Source organism: Microtus oregoni, unplaced genomic scaffold, assembly GCF_018167655.1.
Source record: "Microtus oregoni isolate MIOR12 unplaced genomic scaffold, Mior012 000052F_002, whole genome shotgun sequence".
Classification (NCBI taxonomy): Eukaryota; Metazoa; Chordata; class Mammalia; order Rodentia; family Cricetidae; genus Microtus; species Microtus oregoni.
This window is the reverse complement of record NW_024543814.1, coordinates 1,310,013-1,334,247: the sequence shown is the minus strand read 5'-3', so window position 1 is coordinate 1,334,247 and position 24,235 is coordinate 1,310,013. Positions and strand designations below refer to the sequence as shown.

At 42.9% G+C, this 24,235-nt stretch overlaps 1 protein-coding gene across 1 annotated transcript; it reads right to left on the bottom strand.

The window, feature by feature from the left end:
• Window positions 1-725: 725 nt before the first annotated feature.
• On the bottom strand, window positions 726-23,915 carry LOC121437370 (MAP7 domain-containing protein 3-like). Its single transcript, XM_041637255.1, has 18 exons — window positions 23,842-23,915; window positions 20,221-20,313; window positions 19,898-19,981; window positions 18,163-18,326; window positions 16,548-16,656; window positions 15,075-15,167; window positions 12,693-13,363; window positions 11,329-11,459; window positions 10,913-11,085; window positions 9,137-9,266; window positions 7,849-7,993; window positions 6,794-6,943; window positions 5,842-5,895; window positions 5,331-5,366; window positions 4,579-4,678; window positions 3,875-4,064; window positions 1,975-2,345; window positions 726-1,149 (listed from the first exon to the last, which is right to left on the bottom strand). Exons 1-18 carry the CDS (start codon window positions 23,906-23,908, stop codon window positions 1,142-1,144), a joined length of 2,769 nt encoding a protein of 922 aa, XP_041493189.1. The 5' UTR covers window positions 23,909-23,915; the 3' UTR covers window positions 726-1,141.
• Between the last annotated feature and the right edge of the window lie 320 nt (window positions 23,916-24,235).

Here is a 24,235-nt window from a genome sequence, read left to right as displayed (position 1 = left end):
TGATCCTGCAACCTGGAATCTCAGAAGGAGACTATGTCTGAGAGCTGTCTCCCCCTGTCTTATAATCCTCTCTAGTTCTGGGATTAAAGGCATGCACCCCCCAATTTCTATGACAACTAGTGTGGCTACTGGGACTAAAGGTGTGTGTCATTGCTGGCTGGTCTGTAAGGCTGACCAGTGGGGCTGTTTTATTCTCAGATATCCAGGCAGTCTTTATTTATTAAAATACAATTGAAATGCCTCTGCTTACATGTGTGAATACACACGTGTGTATGTCCATGTGCCTGTCACCAGAACTGAATAGCCCTGCTCTTGTCTTCACTTGTTGAAAGTGCCTAGAAGAGACAAACACATATTGTTGATAGGTCCCAGGCCCCAGTGTATACTGAAGGACAGGCCTGGGAAGCAAGGCGGAAAAAGCTGTAAACACACAGTATTTAAAGGAATTAATTGGACTCGGTGAGTCAACAGCCAAGTACCGTTGCGACCAAACAATGCGCATTTGGTGTATGAACCCTGCTAGGTACTTGGAGACGAATCACTGATGAGAGCATGAAAGATATCGATGGTTTCAAGCTTACATCTTCTGGTTCGGACATTTAGAAGTCTCAGCACTGGCCAGGGATGAGAGCTGAATTTTATGTACGTACGTACATATGTACAGGCAGGGCTGTGTCTATCAGGAAGACTCTGACCCAACTCTAGTGAGCACTCTGAATTCCTCTTCTGCTCTCTGTGAGATCAGATTGTTTCTAGTTGGCGACGTAGTGTCACCATTAACCAGAATCACTATTTTAGGGTTTCAAATAGATCCTGGAATAGAGATATTCCTTTAATAGAATTTTTTGGAGGACTGAAAATGATCATTTAATGAAAAAAAAATCAACGAAGAGACAATATAGATGTTTTCTAAGGAAAACAATAACCTCTTTACTCAAAATTCTTTCTAGAGAACAAGGTGATATTAACATTCTCTTAAGTAGGTCTTGAGGTGACTATTGGATGGGATTCTTTGTTTTCCTTTCTTTTTGATTGTAAATTCCGTTGCCAGTTTCAAGTATGAAGGAGACACTTTTTGAGTCTTGCCTTAGGAGTTTTAATATGGGGTGGAAGATGACAACCGCCCAGGCTCCACGGGGGTTTATGTATCTAGTCAGGGGAGAAAAGAAAAGAAAGATTAATAGAGCAGGTGCTCACAGTGTCATGGCAACTCAGCTCAGCCTCCCTTTCAGGTGACTCCTTGACCAAGCCCCCAAACATTCTGGTGCTCTTCTCTAAATGCTCTCCCCAACAACACCTGAAGAACTCATACTGCTTTTGGCAAGGAGAGTTGGTTTTGGTGCATGCACGCAGATGCGTGTGCGGCACATGTGCCCATATGCATGCTTATGTCCCAGTGAGTGTAGAGGCCACGGTTAGCTGTCCAGTAGCTGCTGCTGCTTCTTCTTCTTCTTCTTCTTCTTCTTCTTCTTCTTCTTCTTCTTCTTCTTCTTCTTCTTCTTCTTCTTCTTCTTCTTCTTCTTCTTCTTTTTTAAATACAGGGCCTCACTGAATCTGGAAGTGCCTCAGCTTACACCGGCTGGCCAGCAAACCTCAGGGACTACCTTGTCTCTGCCTCCCCAGCGCTGAGATTACACCTGACTTTTTACATGGGTGCCGGGAATCAAAGTCAAGTCCTAAAGCTTGCCCCACAACCATCTTCCCAGCCTCGATAACTTCTTAAAGAGAAAAACAATACCCTCTGGTTTGGGAAACACAGGATGAAAGACAAACTGTAAAGGTCTGCTCTCTGCCCTGCCCTGTACTTGTCCAGCAGCTAGGGGAGCAAGGGAGTCGATGAAGCCAGAGTTTGAAAAGAACTAATATTTTTTTTATGTGGCAGGAGATGTAGGGCATGGAAATCATTTTCAAGTTATATATTCTCTCAAATATAACTTAATGAAAAATTCTTCTAGATCATTCCTACAGACTTACCACTGTCTTCTTCGCTTCCTCCAAATGCCATCCAGGAACCGGAGGCAAAGGGGTTTTCAAGCTCGGTTGAACTTCCAGCTAAGTGGAGGCTTGAGAACACTTTCTTCAGAGGAACAGGTTTGTTCCGTTTCTTAGGGTCCAGCGGTACCTGAGGACCTTGGCGAGCTGTCACCGAATCCTTTGAATCTTGTTTGTTGCTCTCAGTGGTGGTCTTTGGGACAGGTGATTCGATGGTGTGACTAAGGTCTATAACTTTGTCACAGACCCACTCCTGATTGGTAGTGACACTCACTGAAGATCGCATGGTGGGGTTGGCGTCTCTTATTTTTCTTCTCCTCACTGTTCTGGTAGGTTGCTTTTTGGTAAGTGTCCTGGAATGAAATCTTGTAGTTAGAATCCTGGCTCTTCCAAAACCATGAAAGGAGCTTTTGATCATTTAACTTCTGAGAAGTGCCTTGGATATAATAAACTAACTTTCCACATCCTAGAATGAGAAGGCTAGGACTGTGTAGATCACAGACCACATTGGCTTTCAAATTGTATCCTACCTGAACCTGGAGCAAACTGGCAGCCTGCAAGCCCTAGAGATCCTCCTGTCTCTAACCCCCAATACCATCTCAGGGGTTATAGGTGAGTGCATGGCCACACCTGGCTTTTTTGTTTGTTTTGTTTTATTTTTTGTTTCTCCAAGCAAAGTTTTCCTTTGTGGCTTTGGAGCCTGTCCTAGAACTTGCTCTGTAGACCAGGCTGGCCTTGAACTCATAAAGATCCACCTACTTCTGCCTCCCAGAGTGCTGGGATTAAAGGTGTGCACCACCACTACCCAGGCACACCTGGCTTTTTTGGTATGATGCTGGGATTTGAACTCAGTTCCTAATGCTTGCACAAGTGCCCTTACCCAAATGAACCATCTCTGCAGATCCCTGTTGCCCTTCTTTTAAAAAAAAATTTTATTTATTTATTATGTATACAATATTCTGTCTGTGTGTATGCCTGCAGGCCAGAAGAGGGCACCAGACCCCATTACAGATGATTGTGAGCCACCATGTGGTTGGTGGGAATTGAACTCAGGACCTTTGGAAGAGCAGTCAGTGCTCTTAAGCCATGTCTCCAGCCCCCCTGTTGCCCTTCTTAAAGTCAGTTAAGGACACAGACGGTAAGGAGCAACTAAAGAACAGGCACAAGAGTTGAACCAACTTAGTCTCTTAGCAGACCATGACTCCAGTGGGCATCAGAGGTTCAGACTGTTTTAGGTTATCATCTGGGCAGTGTTCCTTTTCAACAAACAGTTCCTACTCTCTCAACTTAACCTCGGAGCCTACTTACTCATATGTGAAATGAGAAGAGGATTATCAATCTCTGCATAACAGTGAAAGCGAGGAGATCATATTCTCATTGTTTCGAATATTGAGTATTCCCTCAATAAATGAAACCACATTCATTCACCATGCAAACACAAGCAATTTTGTGTCATGAATCTGGGTTGGAATTTGGTGAATAAAGCCGAAAGCCTCTGTGTGCTTTGCTTGGCTTGTCTGTAGAAGATGGTGGTGCTTGTTGGTGGTGGCATACCCCAGCACTCAGAAGGCAGAGGCAGGTGGAGCTCTTTGAGTTCGAGACCAGCCTGGTCTACAGAGTAAGTTCCCAGACAGCCAGGGCCACACAGAGACACCCTGACTTGAAAAGCAAACCAACAAAAGATGGGGGTGAAGATCCTGACCCAGCAAGACTGCTGTGGGCTCTATTTTGTTTCCATTAGGATTAAGTAGGGTACTGGACATAATGTTTGGTATATGCAAACTAAGCACTGAAGCAGTAATTAATATTGCTCAGGATTCTAAGGATGGCATTCATATGTCTCCCACATTCATCTGGATAAATAAGGTGCTAAGTCACTCACTTAGTGCCCTTTCCTTGACTTGTAGATTCTTTTGGGTCATTTTGTTTGAAAGCTTTCCTGTTCCCATTGAAATAGACTTTTTTCTCCGAGTCAAGCTCATCAGATCCTGCTTGCATAAACACTAGCTTTTGAGGCTTCCTCTTGGTGTTTTTGTGAACCTTTTTCAGTTTGCTAAGTGCCGTATTCATTCCTGGAGTGGGGAGAAGAGAATTCAAGTTGGAACTTCATCAACAAAGACAAGAGAAATCAAACCCTCTAATCCTGGTGTGATAGTGTGTGTGTCTCCCTGCCTAAGGCAAGAAGGGCCAAGCAGGCAATGCTCTGGGGAACCAGGACCAGTCAAGCCTGATTGAGCAAGCCAGCTGAGGGGCTGTCCAGCATGCGCATTAATTTGCCTAACTCTTAATTCAGTGGCGGCCATAGGGAATATTCTTCAAAGAATATTCCTCTTTTCTTTGCTAGTAAAGGTTGATGGGTCAAAGGTCAGGATTATGCCTTGCTTCCTGCCCTTGGTTGCCTCTGAATCTGCTTTTACTTCAAATATCCTTACTGTCCGCAGCCTCCCCTCCCCCCATGACTCAGAAGCAGCCTGGGGGCTCTAGTCATTGTGTCTGACCCGGTTCTCACGAGACTGCTTAAACCCAGTCCTCATTTTGATAGTACCAGTGTTTGCGCCTATGTGTCACCATGAGGAACAAGCGAACCTGATGGAAGCATCTCCAGGGAGTCCCCATCACTTTCTGTTTCTCCTTCATCATCTGCTTCATCCTCTTCTGATGGGCAATTATCAGATATTTCTGAAGTCTATGGTTAGCACAGAAAATCATGATTATATGCATTTAACCATCCTATTTTAGTATTTCAAAGAAGAAAAGACTAGACTGATGGCTAATTTTTGGCATTTTGAATAAAGGGTAGAAAAAAAATTAGTTTCTTTAACTGGCCTCATGATGGGCTGCTGGCCTTAGTTCCGTCTTTCAGCTAGGGCGACACTCAAGAATGAACTCTTTCCTGGACCAAGAGTGCAGAGCCTATAGCCCTCAGCTCCCACTCATCCTCTGCTCGGAATACTAGTGCAGCCAGAGTGGCAAGAGTCAGCAATGAGCAAGATGAACTCAGGAGCAGCGGCTGACGCCAAAGGCCCTGGGCCAGTGAGTTGAATGAGCTCTGTGCCTGTGACTCTACAGAGTTTTCAGAAGGGGCATTGCTATCAGACATTGTGGGGATAACTAAGACCAGGGAAAAGAGCAGTTTGTAACCAAATGTCAGTGGCTCCGAATGGAGAGAACAGCAAGCCTTGAGTGCATGTGCCATACTCAAAAGACATGTTGGGAGAAGCAATGGGAACACAGATGCGGAAAGCAGTCACGGAAAGGGGGGGTGGCCTGAATTCATTGGCTGAAATGAAGAGCACTGGTTTACAAAAAGCTTTATATTAAAAGATTGGAACACATACCTCCAAAGGACTCCTGCTCAGAGTAGGTAAAAACTCCTGTAAATCAGTAAGAAAAGGCAGGTGACACAAGAGACAGATAGGCATGTCACCAAAGTAGATGTCCAAGTGTTCAGGAAGGGTGTAAAAAACGCTTAAGCTAGCAGAAGATGCTGATAAATTCCACATTAGCACCGGGAGCTTCTCCCCAGCAGCAAATGAGAATAAGACGATTGGGGGAGGAGAGTGGTACGAATTCAACAACACAAGCAGGGTCTAGAACATTCCAAGAACTGGCTAAAAAAATTAGAAGACAAACCAGCCGTGCTGTTTTAGGCAAGAAGACCCAAGCAAGCATTTCACATTGAGAACATGAAAGCAAACTAGAGCTAGAAAGACAAGCTCTGGGCTTTTAAGGACCAGGGAACTGCAAAGGTGCCACCAGACTTCATTATCACCAGACTGGTCAAAATGAAGAGATGCCAAGAGCAGGAAGCGAGAGGAAGTCATATGCACGCTGGTGGGTAGAGACTACCTTTGAGGTATTCACATCTGTCTTCCTCGTCCGCTTCATTATTTCCTCAACCCTCTAGTCAAAGGGAAATGAAAACGTAAAAGAGATTTCAAAAAATAGTGATTACCCCCACTGTATCGCAGGCAATGCCTGGAATTGTCCCCAAACCCCAGACTTAATGAAAGTCTTGGGGCAGCAGCTGGGGTTCTCTTCTGTCTCTGGTCTCAGCTATAATATACTGTGAACGGCAGCAATTGTCCTTCCTATCATAACAGAGACTCAAATGGTAATTCCGTGTTCCCTTTTTTACGCAGACTACTTTCAGTGAGACTCAACACTTATCACTGCAAACTAATTAGAACTCCTAGACCATGGCCGCAGCAAACATTAATGAAAATAATGCACTTCAACGATGCTATGTTCCTAAGGCAACAGAAGGCTGAGGAAGGAAGGATGTACTCTAGGGTGGGATAAGAATTCTCTCCACGACATAAGGTGAGGAGAGCTGTGGCTTGTTGACTGCCTCAGAGTGACAGAGACCTGGCAGTAGTCCAGGGCAGGCAGGGACTCCTAGATAAACCACGTGGGGTTGCATCAAATCAGGTCCTATCTTATAAATAATTCAAACACTGGCCTTTCTAAGAGGCCTCCCCTTCTTCCCACCACATGGAGTGCCAGCTACAGCCCAGTTTAGAAGAAACTTCTACTAACCTGTCAGTCTGGAGTCATCCTGCTAAAAGAAATGTTGATTCTCCAGGTTTGATTATATTGAGGCATTGCTACAATGCCAACCGTGAGGTACAAAACACCGCCAGTAAGAGGATAGCTTCCTGTATAGAAGTCAGCACCTTAGGATAAACAGCCACAGTGGGCAGACAGCTAGGGACTACCACATACCTGGTTGAGGATTTTCAGAGAAATGTTGCTAGCTTGCAGCCACCATTAACACAAAACACATGAAACAGAGAATTACCTTTTTCCTCTCTAATCTTTCTTGCAAATTTTGTAACGTAATTCTTTCCTGTTCCTTCTGTCTACTTTGAGCACTGTCCTGAGATTTCATCATGGTGGTGTCCCCACTTTGAGCACTGTCCTGAGATTTCATCTTGGTGGTGTCCCCTTTCTAGAAAATTGGTACAAAAATATCATTAATTTCAAAATATCTGGATGACAAGAAATTTTTTAGCTTAAAAAAAATCAAACAGTTGCAAGGCTGGTGGTCATTTCTCACATGTATTATCCATTTTCAAAGCCTGTTCAAAAACACAGATTGAGGCTGATGTTGTCTGAAATGTTTCAGACATCTGAACACGTGCCTGCCTTACCTTAACTCAGGGGTTCTCAACCTTCCTACTGCTGCGACCCTTTAACACAGTCCTCATGTCGCAGTGACCCCAACCATAACATTACTTTCACTGCTACTTAACTGTAACTCTGCTACTGTTGTGCATTGCAATGTAAACATCTGTGTTTTCTGATGAAAGCCCGGTGAGAAGCACTGCTTTCAAAGCGTGTGGTTTTGAGGTATTAACACAGCAAGGAGTCAACTTTCTTACATTCCTCAAAAGCTATGGGAAAATTTGTGAGGGTTCCCTGCCAAGCAATACAAACATACACAATGATTTAAGGAGATTTAGATGTAACCAGTTCTGAGGAATGATCTACTAAACCTGGGAACAGAAATTGGCTATGGCCATGTAGGTTTTGGAGACTGCAAAGAGGTGCAGCCAGACAAAGCTGGGTCTGCTCAGTGGCCCCGATGGCGGCTTTGCATTGCAACTGCTCTTTCTTCCTTCCTTCCTTTTTTTTTTTTGTTCTGTTTTGTTTTTCGAGACAGGGTTTCTCTGTGGCTTTGGAGCCTGTCCTGGAACTAGCTCTGTAGACCAGGCTGGCCCCGAACTCACAGAGATCTGCCTGCCTCTGCCTCCCGAGTGCTGGGATTAAAGGCGTGCACCACCACCTCCCGCTGGCAACTGCACTTTCTAAGCAGGTTCTCTGAGCAGAAGTGGCAATGGTAAGGCTACAAACCTGTAGCCGTTCTTTCTGGTCTTCCAGTGGCTCAAAATGTCTCCTTGTCAGATGTTTTTCTTGCTGCTCGTCTTTGTAGGGTGAGGATTCATCTATTGGGATTTTATCCACTCTCTCTACCATACCGTCTGATTTTCTAGAAATGCTGAGAGTATTTAAAGAACGTTAGTATTTTTCTTAGCTGCTAGCATATATAGTTTGCAAGACTATGGAAGCATTATGGTGAAATTGCTTGGATATAATAATACAATTGCATTTATGGAAGATAGCTTTCTTGCTATTCAAGAGTCACCTTTTACAAATGAGACCTTTGGGCGTACTAATTGATTTCTAAGAAGTACCTGACTACTTCACATATGTGCACATATGCAAGAGAGAAATAGCCTTTAGTCATGGAGAGACAGATTCTTTAAGGTCTTATATGTGAACATACCCAATCTCACCTAGGGATGATGACAGGTAATCTGGAGGAGGGTCTAATGGTGTGCCAGGACTCAGTGCTTTCAAATGCTAAATCGGCTCTGTTTGCAGAGACAAGGAGCAATAATGCCCAAGTTTCAAACTGTTTCCTGTCCAAACTATCTCCTTCCCCTTTTTCCCAAGCAACTGTGCTTGAAACACTTGGTACTTGGAAATAGAGTCAGCCCTACAGTATCCTTTGTCCACAGTGGACAGGGGTTTACAAGATACAACACAAAATGGGTCTCAAGATGACCAAGCAAGAACATTTCAAGTTCAAATGTTCTTTGTGTGTTGTCCGGGACAACCTTCTAGAACTAATTCATTTGGCTATATGAGACCTTGGCGACATAGAGATGAATCTCACAGTATATCTGTCTCCTCACCAACCCCTGCCCCTGTCATTCCAGTGAAGGCAAACAGAAATATCTAGGAGCTGAGATGTTACCACTCCGCTGAGCCAGTTAGAACAGCTTTCTAAGTGTTTTCTATTTTCTTCCTTTTTTCTTTCTTTCTCTCTTTTTTTAAAAGGGGAGAGGTTTGAGACAGGGTTTCTCTATGTAGCCCTGGCTGTCCTAGAATTAACTCTTGTAGACCAGGCTGGCCTCGAACTCAGAGATCCGCCTGCCTCTGCCTCCTGAGTGCTGGGATTAAAGGCATGCACCACCACCACCTGGCTTTTCTTCCTTTCTTTATCTAACTAGAAAGCAATGATTGACTTCTCACCATAGAAAACAGTTAATTGCCATTTTGAAACCTAGAATTTGAGAGCAAAAAAAGTTTGGACTCCCACCAAGGATTAGGGAGAGAATGGTTATTCTGTAATTACCTTTGCTTTGTCTCTTCTTGCTGGTCTCTTTCTTTCTCCTTTTTGCCTTTTTGTTCATAATCCGCATGGCGTATCTCTATTGAAACTTTCATAGCTGCTTCACTGCTTGGCACACTTTTATTACCAGATTCTAGTTTAAAGAAACATGTGAAACAGTTGATTAGGGAACCCATTTCCTCTCAAGCCCACAAATAAATGAGACCCTCCCAAACATTAAAAACATACGAGCACAGACCAAAATTTAATCACAAGCTAATTAGGGGAGTTGTTCACAATGCCAGCTCATCCCTAACAAAATATTAGCATGTTGTCTCTCAAACAAATGCATATTGAAATATTCAAAATGCAATGATGTACTTCTACTTTGATTTAACTGGTTAGAGACAGGTAAATCCAGGACTCTATGATGAAAGACTAAAATATGCTGAAGCCAAGTTTATGCCTGATCCAAATGAAGAGTAAAAACTTTTTAAAATACTCAACAAATCAAATAATATTTGGTATATGTGTGGGATTTGTACATCATTTCTATTGATGTTTACCTAAACTTTGACAACCCCATATACATGTGGTTACCATACAATGGTAGCTGTAGGTAACAAAAGAAGCCAACACTATCATTAAAATAAGGTATATTTTACATGGATCTATCTATCCCTCCTCACCATTTGCTGTCCTGGAACTCACTCTGTAGACCAGACTGGCCTTGAACTCACAATGATCCACTTGCTTCTGCCTCCTGAGTTCTGGGATTAAAGGATGCACTACCATGCTGGCTCCACATGGAGGAATATTATAATATTAAGTTTATATAACTAATTTTGTTGTTTAGATAAACTATATAGAAATGAAAATTTGTCGACACTAAGAATGACTAATTCATCGTCAAAAGATCATTTGATATAGATAATTCACTGGAATTTCTTTTCAAAACAGAATTCTCAGGACATCTGAGGCCAATAGCACTGACGTGTGTAAAAATGCATGTTACCGGCAAAGTAACAGTGTGAACATGGGTACAGCACGAATCAGGACATGTCACAAGTCATGAATGTATATGGAAACTGGCCTACATTTGATGAAAAGTTATTCAAGCACATGTCGCTGGATAAACTCTCTAAGAACTGGTGGAGGAGGTCTTTCAGTATTTGTGTTGCTTTCATTGGTTAATCAATAACAAAACTGCTTGGCCTGATAGGGCAGAACTTAGGCGGAGAAGACAGAACTGTATTCTGGGAGGAAGAAAGCAGCAGATAGAGCCGGGCCACCATGAAGCTGCCAGGCCAGACATGCTGAATCTTTCCTGGTAAGCCACAACCTCATGGTGACATACAGATTATTAGAAATGGGTTGAATCAAGATGTGAGAGTCAGCCAATAAGAGGCTAGAGCTTATGGGCCAGGCAGCAATTTAATTAATACAATTTCCGTGTGGTTATTTTGGGGGGGTTAAGCTAGCCAGGCAGCGGGACACTGCCCACTCCCCCTCATACTACAAAGAACAAGCCAATATCTGAGCTGGAAGGGCCCACAAAGATCATAGCCCAACCCTCTCATCCAACTTAAGCTTCTAGCAATGGCTCCAAAAACGAAGTTTCTGAACAGAGGGGTGGGTAAACAAGCAGAGAAGCAGCATTCCAGTGAACCAGTGCTTGGTTAATTCTCTTTATCTAAAAGAAAGACAACTCTCAAAGCCCCATCAATTAGGGAATAAAATTATGATTCTCAAGTACTTCAAGATTTTTGTGTCGCTAAAATACTTAGGGAAAGAATTTACCTCTGTTGATCATACGCTTTTGAACGGGTTCTTTTGTCTTTGTTATTGTACCTAATGCATTCGGCACATACAGGATATTCTGAACTGGGGTTATTTTATATGAAAGAGAAGTCTTCGATGATATTCTTGAGACTGGTAGAGGCGATGGTGGTCGAATCTTTTGATTCTGCCTGCTGAGAAAAAGTAACACATGTGTCCCGATTACTTTTCAGTATTTAATTATGAGTGATGCAATGCACTGATACTATAAGTAATTACAAACTGGACATTTTTATAATGGAGAGAGTAAACCTACTTCACTTTTCCCATTTGCAATTGCTTACCTTGCATGTTATATTATTTCCTTTAGGAAACACTGATATGACACTTGTTCCAATAAAATGCCTATCAGAAGGAACTGCAAATAAGTTACTTACACAGCCTTCATGGGAGAAGGTGGGCGCCACCCGACTGCAGGCGATGACGGCCATCTGTAACACGGTATGTGTGATGGCTGCTGTTTCTTGGTGGTAAGGTTTACACTTCGTGTGTTGTCCAGTTCTGAGTTCTGAACATACCAAGTCAATAAGATAAGAAGAAACTTACTAGCAATTATTATACTATACTATAGAGTCACAGTCCCCGAAACCTCTAATTTTCTTTTAATTCATGAAACATTAGATATTTCTTTTTCTAGGCTAAGAAGTTACGCAATGCAAGTATATCACAGAAATGCATTTAAAAATCTTCTATTTCAAAATCTAATTCCATTTCTCGACCTCATTGAACAGTCCAGAACATTCCTCAGAAGCCTTTTTCCTCAATGTATTTCACATTAACTGCTAAACAAATCTCTGAAGTCTGCCCCTTTAGCCTTGGGAGCTGTTCTCACGTCATGAGAGGCATTCCTCCACTTGTCCGAGAAACTCCCACTATCACCTCAAGGAGTGCTTACACTCACCTTGTCTATGCTGTGCTTACACACTCACCTGTGCTCACACTCACCTTGTCTGTGCTGTGTTCACACTCACCTTGTCTAGCCTGTGCTCACACTCACCTTGTCTATGCTGTGCTTACACACTCACCTGTGCTCACACTCACCTTGTCTATGCTGTGCTTACACACTCACCTGTGCTCACACTCACCTTGTCTATGCTGTGCTCACACTCGCCTTGTCTATGCTGTGCTCACACTCGCCTTGTCTAGCCTGTGCTCACACTCACCTTGTCTATGCTGTGCTCACACTCACCTTGTCTATGCTGTGCTCACACTCACCTTGTCTAGGCTGTGCTCAAACTCACCTTGTCTATGCTGTGCTCACACTCACCTTGTCTAGGCTGTGCTCACACTCACCTGTGCTCACACCCGCCTTGTCTAGCCTGTGCTCACACTCGCTTTGTCTATGCTGTGCTCACACTCGCCTTGTCTATGCTGTGCTCACACTCACCTTGTCTAGGCTGTGCTCACACTCACCTGTGCTCACACTCGCCTTGTCTAGGCTGTGCTCACACTCGCCTTGTCTAGGCTGTGCTCACACTCACCTTGTCTATGCTGTGCTCACACTCGCCTTGTCTATGCTGTGCTTACACACTCACCTGTGCTCACACTCACCTTGTCTATGCTGTGCTCACACTCGCCTTGTCTAGGCTGTGCTCACACTCACCTTGTCTAGCCTGTGCCCACACTCACCTTGTCTAGGCTGTATGTCTATAAGCACCTTACCTAGTCCATGCTCCTACTCTCTCTTTAGCTAGGCCATGCTTGCACACTCACCTTGTCTAGGCTGTGCTCACACACTCACCTGGGGTGGTTCTTCAACATTTGTCTCAGGCTGTGCTTTCATACTGGCCTCAAGGTTTAATTCCCCGCTGGTCTTAAGAGAAGTCTGAGATGTTTCTATGAGTGTTTCCAAGGGCACAGCACTTGCAGAGCCCAAACTTAATTCTGGTGAGCTATCTATGCTGACAACAGGCGATATTTCTACACTCACAACAGACGATGATCCGATACTCAGAACGGGGGATGAATCCTCGCTCACAATGGGGGATGGTTCAACACTTGAAGAAGCATCCACATTCATTTGGGGGAATTCTTCAGCATTTGATTCGGGGTGCTTCATCGAGCTCCTATCAGCGAGGCCTTCAATATTCACCTTGGGGGAAATGTCCACCTTAACTTCAGAGATGTCTGCTATGTTTCGGAGTGCCATTTCCACATCAGCCTTAGATGGTCCGTCCAGGTTTGCCTGTGTGGGTTCTTCCATGTTCATCTTGGGTGGCATTTCTGCATTCGCCTTTGCTGGTCTTTCCATGTTTTCCTTGAGAGATGTTGCGATTTTCTTTGTGGGTGTGATTTCTAATTTGGCTGGAAGTGGCATTTTTAATGATGACTTACAGAATATTGCGGAAGACTTTAGCCCCTCAGTAGTAAATACTGGTGCAGTAACATAGCGGAAAACATATTTGGTCATGCCTATAAGTGAATGAGGACAGAGTAAAAGTCCACATAAAGGCAGGAATTTGACTAGATAAAAACACTCCGTGTTCACAGTATGACAATAGAGAAGCGCTATTTAATAGGAAATTATAGGCATTTTACACAGTATAGGAACTGGTCAGTGAGGTATATCATTGAGAGTAGAACCATTCGAAATATAGTATTACAGAAGGGACATCAGCAACAGAGTTACTGTAACCACAATGGTTCACTACAAATGAAAATCAGCTGTCCCTGGAAAGTGGATACTTGTAGCAAAAGGTTTCTATTTGAATCACACTGTGTTTCAAAATCTCAACCACATTTTAAAAAGACTTATTTATTTTTCTCCTATGTGCCTGAGTGTTTACTTGCATGCCTGGTGCCCTCAGAGGCCCGAAGAGGAAATTGGATCCTCTAGAAATGGATGTGCAGACAGTGGCGAGCTGCCATGTGGGTGTTGAGAACCTAACCCAGGTCCTGGGACTGAACACAATGGTCTTGTCAAAAGTGGGTTTTTTTTTGGGGGGGGGGTCAATATTTTGTTTAAATCTTTATAAAGATCCCTAACACAAATTGCATTTCTTCCCAAAGGATTTCACCTGAATCAATTAATGTAAGTCTCCTGTCGTAGAATGGATCATTATGTATTCTGCTTAGTTTCTACCATCCACTTGACATGAACCGGAGACACCCGGGAAGATGGACATCAGTTGAACAATTGCCGCCAGCACATGCCTGTAGGCATGTCTGGGGGGCATTTTCTTGATTGCTGATTGATGCAGGGTCTGATTTTCTTAAGAAGCATATGGGAGAAAGCGAGCAGGAAATGCGCCAGTAAACAGTATTCCTTTGTGGTTTCTGCTTCCAGCTTCTGCCTGGGTACCTGCCTTGGCTTCCTCCAGTGATGGGCTGCAAGCAACCCTGTCTTCCCTAAGATGCTGTCGGCTAGTGTTTCATCAGGGTAACAAAGAAGCAAACTAGGGCAGGATGAAGCAAAGGCAAGAGGAAGAGGCAAAGGAGATGGTAGAGGAGAAAAGCTGTCAGAGAGAAATCACTTTAAAGCTAGGTGGTGGTGGTGCACTCGGGAGGCAGAGGCAGGTGGATCTGAGTTTGAGGCCAGCCTGGTCTACAGAGCTAGCTAGTTCCAGGACAGCCGGGGCTATACAGAGAAACTCATCCTGTCTCAAAAATTAAAAAAAAGCCGGGCGGTGGCGCATGCCTTTAATCCCAGCACTCGGGAGGGAGAGGCAGGCGGATCTCTGTGAGTTCGAGACTAGCCTGGTCTACAAGAGCTAGTTCCAGGACAGGCTCCAAAACCACAGAGAAACCCTGTCTCGAAAAACCAATAATAATAATAATAATAATAATAAATAAATAAATAAAATAAAATAAAAGAGAGAAACCACTTTAAAGCTAGGCTTGCTAGCTGATGCCAGTATGTCAGCTCTCAAGAGGCCGAGACAGGAGGGTTGTTATAAAGTCAAGGCCATCTGAACTATGCCAGGACTGCAGTGTGACATCTATAAAATAAGAAGTGGGAGGGGGCTGCGAGATAGCTTAGTGGGTAAAGACACTTGGCACTAAACTTAAGGACTTGAGTTCAGTCTCTGGAACCCCTGCATGTTAAAGTCGATTGCCACAAATTGTCCTCTAACTTTCACACACACACGTGGTTTAAACCAGTACCTTGGAACTAACTACTCACCAGGCGTAGTGTCCACGTGTTCCTCATCAACATTGGGATGTAATTCATTGTCTTTTCTATTCAGAGAAGAGCTTCGTTTACTTTCCGTTTTTCCTAAACATCAAGTACATAGGAATCTTACTTTCCTTTTTATTTTTTCAGGTGGATTGCGCATCTTATTAAACAGTTTAAAGTTCTTTCAACTCTTACTTGCAAGAATTTATCTAATTTCAAGTATTATGTAGTTTACAACCCTAAACTTAAAAAATTACTCATTATCTTATTTGAGGTGAAAATAAGTTACTTAGAAAATGATGAAAACCATTAGCCAGGTAGTGGTGCACACCTTTAATCCCAGCACTCAGGAGGCAGAGGCAGGCGGATCTCTGTGAGTTGGAGGCCAGCCTGGTCTACAGAGTGAGTCCCAGGACAAGCAAGGTTATTACACAGAGAAACCCTGTCTCGAAAAACAAACAAACAAACAAAAACCAATAAAAATTAATAGGGAAAATGTCTAATATTGACAACATCAATCTTAAATTGTGAATATTTAATCTTTAATTTTAAACACAATCCATGATGGTGTCTAAAAATACTGAATGGATCATTTAATTATAACTATTTTTAAAGAAAATCCATTTAAATTTGCTATAGATGTCACAAGGGAACAAAACAATAAGAGAAAACAATTGGCTTTGTGTAAATACTTCCCATTTTATTTGAAATATTCTAGCTCAGGATACTGAGACAGTCATTAAACAAGAATTCCTTTTCTTTAAGACTTGTAAAATAAAGTATACATTGTTGTTGTTAAAGGTGCACTATTATGCCATGTGGAAATCCCTTGCATTGATAATGTGATGAACATAGCCCCAGAGTTGTAAGTCATGTGACTAAGTCATGTAATTTTCCCATTGACATCCTTCAAGAAATAATACTAAAGTAATGGCAACAGCTGTTTTGAATCAACCCCTGCCTTTCCAGTGCTGGAAATATGCATGTATACCTACCACACCTGGATTATTCTTAAGTGGGTTCTGGGGAGCGAACTCGGGTCTTATAACTCGCAAGGCAAGTGGCTTTACTGACTGACCTATTTCTCCAGCCTTGGACTTAGTTTATTTAAAAAAAAGCATTGGTTAAACCTTGTATTTGTCATTTTTGTGCCGATTGCAAATTTAAATAAAGTTTAGTGTATTCTGATCTCTTCTGCTTTGTCAGGTGATAGGACATAGGGAGTAGATCCTATCGCAGATTACAGCCTTCTAACAGTAACTGATGGTTAAAATGGATATCAGTGAACTTAAATCCAGCAACTATTGCCAGGCAGTGGTGGCACGTGTCTATAATCTCAGCACTCGGGAGGCAGAGACAGGCAGATCTCTGAGTTTGAGGCCAGCCGGATCTATAGAGCAAGTTCTAGGACAGCCAGGACTACACAGAGAGACCCTGTCTTGAAACCCCGCCCCTGCCCAAATTACAACTGTTATTTACCTGATTTGTCAGCGTTGATCACACTGCCCTCCCACGACCACCTCTTCTGTCGCTGATCAGCACGGTTGCACCTCTCCATTGTACGGGACACTACCGCCTTAAATTTTTCCTGTTTAAAAGAAATGCCAAGCCATTTTATATGGTTATGATATCACCACAATTTTATTTATTGTTTCTAAAACTAATCCCATCGCTGCATTTCTTTATCAAGTACGTAAAAGTTTAAAAGAATTGGGAGACAAATTTTAATTTCATCATTGAATACCAGTGCTGCCCCTGAATTACTCGTATTTTATTTTGTGGGTACTACATCAAGAAATTGACCATGGGGAGGGGGGAGAAATTGACCACGCTTCTCTTTTCACTTCTATCATTAGGAAACTTAGAGCCAAACTTGTGTGGCAAATGGACAGACTGAGTGGTGTACTTTGATGCATGCTAATCTACGCATCACTATATTTGCCCACTTCCATTTCCACTTCTGCTTGATCCCTTAATCATTTATTTTAACCACATGCTGTAGTCTAGTTTGTAATATGTCAAATCTATGCCAAAGTTTTTTCTTGTCTATTACGTTCATTTTTATAAGAGCTTAAATCCTGGTGCTAAGTAAGAATTTTTTTTAAAGGCAAGCAGTGTATTTATCTCTACTTCAGCTGCAGGCTGAACTGGCCAGGATAACAGTCACACAAATCACATGCCATAATGTGGCAGAATAAGTACAAGTTTAGAAATGAGTTCTTTGCTTCGGGGGTTTTTCATTCCTGTACTATAATATCCCGACTATGTTCCAGCGAGCAAATCAACTTCAGGCCCAGAGGGTTTTGTTTTATCCCCTAGCAGCAACTGTCACCCAACAAGAGCATCTCTCCAGTGCCCACCCTGCTCTTCTTAGGCCAAAGAGAAACGTGTTAGCCTACTTTACAATGTCTATGTGCCAGGCTGGGACTGGGCTCACACCCACTAGCTCTTTGGAGTTGATGCCCTTTTGCCATCTTTTTTCCTGCCATGTTTCTGGTTCCCTTTCTGTCTATACTGACATTTGCTTCTGTTCCGCTGTGTTTTTTTTTTCTCTCTCTCTCAACTTCCTCTTTTACTAAGATGGCACTGTCCTGGACTGACTCTGTCCACCAAGGACCACCAACCCCCCCCCCCCCCCGGACACACACAATCTGTATTATTTCCTGTTTTGTTTGTTGATTCTTAAAATTGTCTCTAATGATTCATTCTCTCTCAGGAAGTCACAAGACTGGGTAACTTGGAAGAAATCAGCTTGCCAGATGAGACCTGCCAGAGAGGTGGGGTGGTAGGTTTGGAGTCCTTATGCAGGTGGTAGACAGTAGTTTTCAGCTAACCCCAAACCAAGGTACGCTGTGGAGTGCACTACTCTAAAGGCCAATAGAATTTGGTTTCTGGACCTTCATGCCTCCTCTTTCTTCCTTGAAATTAGTGTTTAAGCGCTTGGACTGAAGGTAAGGAAAAATGGAAAACAAATAGGAGAAGATGAGGTTGCTCCCTTCCTTTCTACAGGGCCAGTAAATACAGAAAAGGGCTAAACAATATTTCAGATGCACACAATGCCAGCACTAAATGGACAGCCTGGGAAGTTGCATACTTTATCTTCCGCCTGTTTCTGTTTTCTTTTTTCTTCTGCAGATACTCGGCGTCGCTCGTCCTTTTCCTTTTGTTCCTTCAGTTTACGGTGTCTTTCTTCCAACTGTTTTTCATACTGTAGCTTCGCTTTCTGTTGTTTTTCAAGCAGTTGTTTCTCCTTGTTGGCTGAAATATTCCAAGTACATTTTCATGGGGTTAAAGCCAAGAAAAGTTTTCCACATTAAACGCAAAGAAGGAAAAAAAAGCTAATCTGTCTCATTATCATTCTTAAGGCAACATAACCAGGTGCAGTAAAGAACATGCACAATTCATGTGTGTAAACACATGTGGCCACTAAAGAACCACTTTTTACAAGGTGGTCACTGAACTGTGAAGAGCTGGCATTTCTAAGCCAGATGACTCTTTGCCTATGCAAACTAAACTTCCAAAGTAGGAAGAAATGTTTTCTTCTATGCGGTTAGTTTGCTAGTTTGAGCTAAAAACAAACTGCATCAGAGAAACATGTGTTTTAAAATACAAGTTAAAGGACACATGGGCTGAATCTATATTTTGCTTCAATCTACTCTGAAACCTCTTTCAACGTCTTCAGCTCTCCAGATGCTACTCGATAAGCAGGTGTTTCATGAATAGACTTAGAAGTCGACCCAGTATGCTTTACGATATTCAGGTCTTCTCTGACTGCAAGCAGAGGATCCGTGTCTGTGCAGTTATAAAATATTCTCCCTAGGGGCTGGAGAGAGGGCTCAGAGGTTGAGAGTACTGTTTGCCCTTCCAAAGGTCATGGGTTCAATTCCCAGCAACCACATGGTGACTCACAACCATCTATAGTGGGACCTGGTGCCCTCTTCTGGCCTGCAGGCAGATATGCAGGCAGAACACTATATCCATAATAAATAAATAAAGCTTTAAAAACCTCTCTAAGAGCACGAGCAAGGAACTCAGGACCACGAGGGGTGCACCCACACACTGAGACAATGGGGATGTTCTATTGGGAACTCACCAAGGCCAGCTGGCCTGGGTCTGAAAAAGCCTGGGATAAAACAGGACTCGCTGAACATAGCGGATAATGAGGACTACTGAGAACTCAAGAACAATGGCAATGGGTTTTTGATCCTACTGCACGTTCTGGCTTTGTGGGAGCCTAGGCAGTTTGGATGCTCACCTTACTAGACCTGGATGGAGGTGGGAGGTCCTTGGACTTCCCACAGGGCAGGGAACCCTGATTACTCTTCGGGCTCATGAGGGAGGGGGACTTGATGGGGGAGGGGGAGGGAAATGGGAGGCAGTGGCGGGGAGGAGGCAGAAATCCTTAAATAAATAAATAAATTGATTAATTAAACAAACACCTCTCTAACATTACTGTCTATCTCTGCCACTGCAATGAAGATCACCTATAGCATCCCACTTGCATAAACTTGATTTAAACCAAGTTGTAGAAAGTCTTAATTTATTCTAAATCCCATTTTCACTGAACTCCTATCCAGCTTGTTTCTACAACTGTTGAAGAAAGTTCCAGGCCTCCGTTTTCAGATAACTGAAACTACTCCTTCAAAAATTAAATAATTTGGTCACAGTACCTCATGGGTCTTCTTGGTGTGGGTCAGTAAATGGAGTTAACTTAATATTTTACATAATAAAATTACAGTCTAGCATATAAACAGATTAAGCAACGTGAGTAAAAACCCAAGTCCGAAATATATAAGCTATAAATAAAGGGAAATGTCCAACATGCTTACCTTCTTGTTGGCGTTTTCTCTCTTCCCTGCGTTCTTTGGCTAATTGTTGTTTGATGTCATTTTTAAGGACGGAACCATCTAAAACTACAAAAAAAAATTAACCATAAGTATGATATTAATTCTATTAAATATTTATGTTTTCTGAGACAGGATTTCTCTGTGTAGCCTTGGCTGTCCTGGAACTCACTCTGTAGACCAGGGTGGCCTCGAACTCACAGAGATCTGCCTGCCTCTACCTTCTGAGTGCTGGGATTAAAGGCATGGCCACCACCACCCGGCTTATAAAACTACAACACTGATATATCAAAACATTGAAAGTATACCAGGTGTACACGACGATCTCTTAGAAGTAACTGCAGAAGAATTAATACCACGTTTACGTCGCCGTTCTTCAGCTAGTTCTTGAGCTACGGCAACTAAAACACAGGAAGACAGGGAAAAGGCCTTATATGTTAACAGTTAATACAAGGACAGCAGCCCTCAACCATATGTCAAAAGAATAAATGAAGAATTTGGGCTGGAGAGCTGACTCGGTGCTCTTGCAGAGGACTCAGGCTCAGTTTTCAGCACACACCCAAGGCACCTGACATCTGTCTTAAATTCACATTTCCAGGGGCCCTGATGCCTTCTTCTGGCCTTCACAGGCACTGCGTGCCAGTGGTGGGGTGTATTTACATATACCAGACACAACATTCACATAAATAAAATCAAAATCTTCTAAACAATATTTATAGACACAAATCTAGAAGCAATGTACTAACAAGTAGATACCCAGAGATTGAGCCAAATATCATAAAACATTTATAAATGACCAATCAGCTATTTTCTAGGCTGTTGATACACTAGTTGCCTAAATGGATTTCAAAACAAGCCTGAACCTCCCCTATGGAACGGTTTAAAAAGTAGCTCATTTTCTTTCTTTCTTTTCTCTGTGGTAACTGGGATTGAACTGCAGGGCTCTAATATGCTAAGCAATGTACCCTTCCCCCATGAAGCCACACCCCCATACCCTCAGCACCCCTAAGGCTCTATTCTAATGCATTATGAAGATGCAAGGACAACCAATGTTTAGTTTTAAAACGCGTAAGGCAAATATATAAACCGCACCAAATATATATGCGGTAAGTAAACATCAATAAGGTAAATTGAGGGAAAGAGAGGAAACGTGAAAGATAATATACATTAAGAAGGATTCTAGAGAATTCTGAACCTTGAATGCATGGCTGCATCTAAAATTCCCCACAATTCTGGACAACGGCCTTGGAGAACATTAAAAACTGTTTTTGCTTTTCTTTTGTTTTTTGTTTTCAAGGAAGGGTTTCTCTGTGTAGCCTTGGTTGCCTTGGAACTTGCTCTGTAGATCTCTGCCTGCCTCCCTCTCACGTTCTGGAATTCAAGGCTTATACCACCACTGCCTGGTTAAGTGTTTTTACCTTTGTGCAAAAGCAGAGGAAATATGCTCCAGGTCACACCTCACAGGTCTGATTATTAACTCTTAAGAGATCTATCACAGTTCAAAACAGACAGCTCAAATAATTAAGGTGCTAACAGGATTGCCTTAGCACTCACAGAATGAATGGGTTCTGTGATGTTGGCTGCATTGGGGAAAAGTTACCTGGGATTCATTTTAGGGAGTAACCTTGAAAGTGCCCCTGCAATTGCTACTATAGGGCTCATCATTTCAAAAAAAGAAAAAGGATTTGTTTGTACGCCCTGGGGACCTAGCAGTTCGGATAAACTATGACCTAGTTAAATAAACTTAAATATTAGATTCTTCTCGCCTTACTCATAATTAAACTACTGGCATTTTGTCGCCATGTTCTTTCTGAAAAGCATACTAGCACAAATTCTTTTTAACTGTTCTCTAAAGAAGAACACATTTTCAAAACTTTCTTTGGCCTGCAGCAATTGATTCCAGGAGAACAACTGGCTACCGAAAGCATACAGATAAAGGCTGGTGAGAAACTGCTGCAGTCTTCGTGCCCAGCACCACACTGGCTAAGAAGAGCACATTACCATTCCAAATAGTAACACAAATATTGGGTTGTCCAGCACAGCACACATTCAAGCTGTGGGAGCTGCTCAGGGTTTCTGAGTTGGGATTCTGGCTGCTAGACTAACTTGAAGGTTTCTGCAGCTTTAAAATGCTGATAATCTGGCTCACAGCCTCAGTAGCTTTGCCTGCATTTATGGGACCCAGTCTGTGAGTAAGCCGTACTCAACTGAGAAACCATGTGTGAATTTAAAAAAAAAAAAAAAAAAAACAAGAAGAGGAAAGTAACACGTTAGTTACAAGTTTTTCATACTCATCTGGATGAACAGTTTTAATTTAAAACAATTGTGTAGAAAATAGGAATTGGGTTGTTAAAATAATATAATTCTTCAGTACACAGCATAAGCATACTACAATGTGTAGAAAAACCATTAAGTTCATATATATATATATATATATATATATATATATATATATATATATAAAATGTGTGTTAATCCACACAAACACATACACCTACACATTTGTAAAATACATGCATGTAAATTGTACTGTGCACCCACAGAGATTATTTATTCAGGACACCTTTTTAATTCATGCAGTTGGGATTCCAGCAGGAGATGAAATTAACTCCTACAGAAAATACTGGAACCAGCAGGGCCGTTAAACTGGTGAGCTGTGCAAATTCAACATGTGGTGTTTTCAACCTAATGTAGTAGCTAGGATGTAAACAATGGATCAGGATTAAATCCCCTCCCCCTCTTTGCATAGCTTAAAGTTGTCTTTAATAGTTTGAAGCCCTGTAAATGTAAACAACCACCTCAAAACTTTAACTATTTTCCAACATTTAATAAATAAATAATGCTAGGGGGTATCAGACCCCAGTTCCTTCAAGATATGGGAATACACGCTAGCTAATTTCAATTATTTTGAACTAATATCAGAGAGTTATAAAAGTCAATAAACAATATAGCAATTGATTGCAAACTCTCCAGAGTTTAAAATAGGCTAGAGGCTCGAGGGATATTATTTGCCCCCTTTGGAATGGCAAAAATGTATGTACTTGCTTCTGACACTTTTTGGAGACTTGATTCAAAGTGTTCTTCAGTAATATATGGTCTTTGAATCTCAGCCAATCTGAATTAACCTTTTGATTACAATTTAAAATTCCCTTAGGCTTTCAATAGCAATCAAAAGCGTCTTCTTCACAGGCATATCTGGGGGAACTAGACTGTTAGCAAGCTGAAAGCAGCCAACAAGAGATACTACCTCCTCACACAATTTCCTGAATTAAGCAGGTACTGACAAAATTGGTAAGATTAACATACCCCGCCGGGTCCCCACCCCCACCCCGACGGAAAAAGTTTTGATTATAAGACCTGTTGAGGAGAAAACATTACTAGGTGCAGATTCTCATTCCGTTTAGCCTAGAGACAAAGTCACGTGCTAGTGCAGGGCAACTTTGCAGAGAAACAAGTCTCTTCCCAACTTTCTAAGCCCTAAGTCCCAGTTCCCTTCTCCCTTGACCTTGACCTGGAAAGTACCAACATCTTAGGATGCAGGGAAACCCCAAACTTCCTTATCTTGGCAGGACCACCCCAACTTCAGTTATGTCCAGCACGCGCCAGCGCCCACTCATCCTTGCGCGGGTGTCACTGGTGCCTGATGGCAGGCGGGGATGAAGCCCGGGTTCGATGGCATCCGCCCAGCAGTGGCCAATGGGCCACCGACAGTACTGACCAACCGTTTCGCCTCCACGCCCGGGTCCTCCAATCTTTGTTGTCCCAACCCGGGGTGTTCAGAGAGATGAGGGGACACAGACCAGATAGGACGAGCGGACTCCCCACTGAAAAGTTGCCCAGCCAAGCTACTCTGCTGGTCCCTGGGACTACAGTAGCCCCAGTGCTCTATGAGGGCTCCTATCCCCCTAGAGGGTTCCCAGCCCACTCACCCAAGCGTTCTCGTAGACCCCGCGAAGATGTGTTGCCACTGGTACCCGCAAAAGCGTGGTCGGCCATCTTCGGAGCTGAGTTGTGAACCACTAGTGGTTCTTGGGAGGCAGGGCGCAGGCGCCGCCTCTGCCTCTGCTGGGGCCCTGGCTGGGACCCCGGGGGGCGGGGCGGGGCGGGGCTCGGGGACTCCCCGCTCTGCCCGAAGACCCTCAATCTAGGTAGCATTAGCTTTCACTTGCCAAGTCACTACACTGGCTGGACAGCGACTAACTTTGTTTCGTATATTTGAGGCTCTAGAGTGATGCATTCTGGACACCAGCCAATCAGCTGCCTACTTGACCAACGAACGTTCTTTCCTTTTGTCACCTCTACCTCTACGTTGTCACAGTCCGT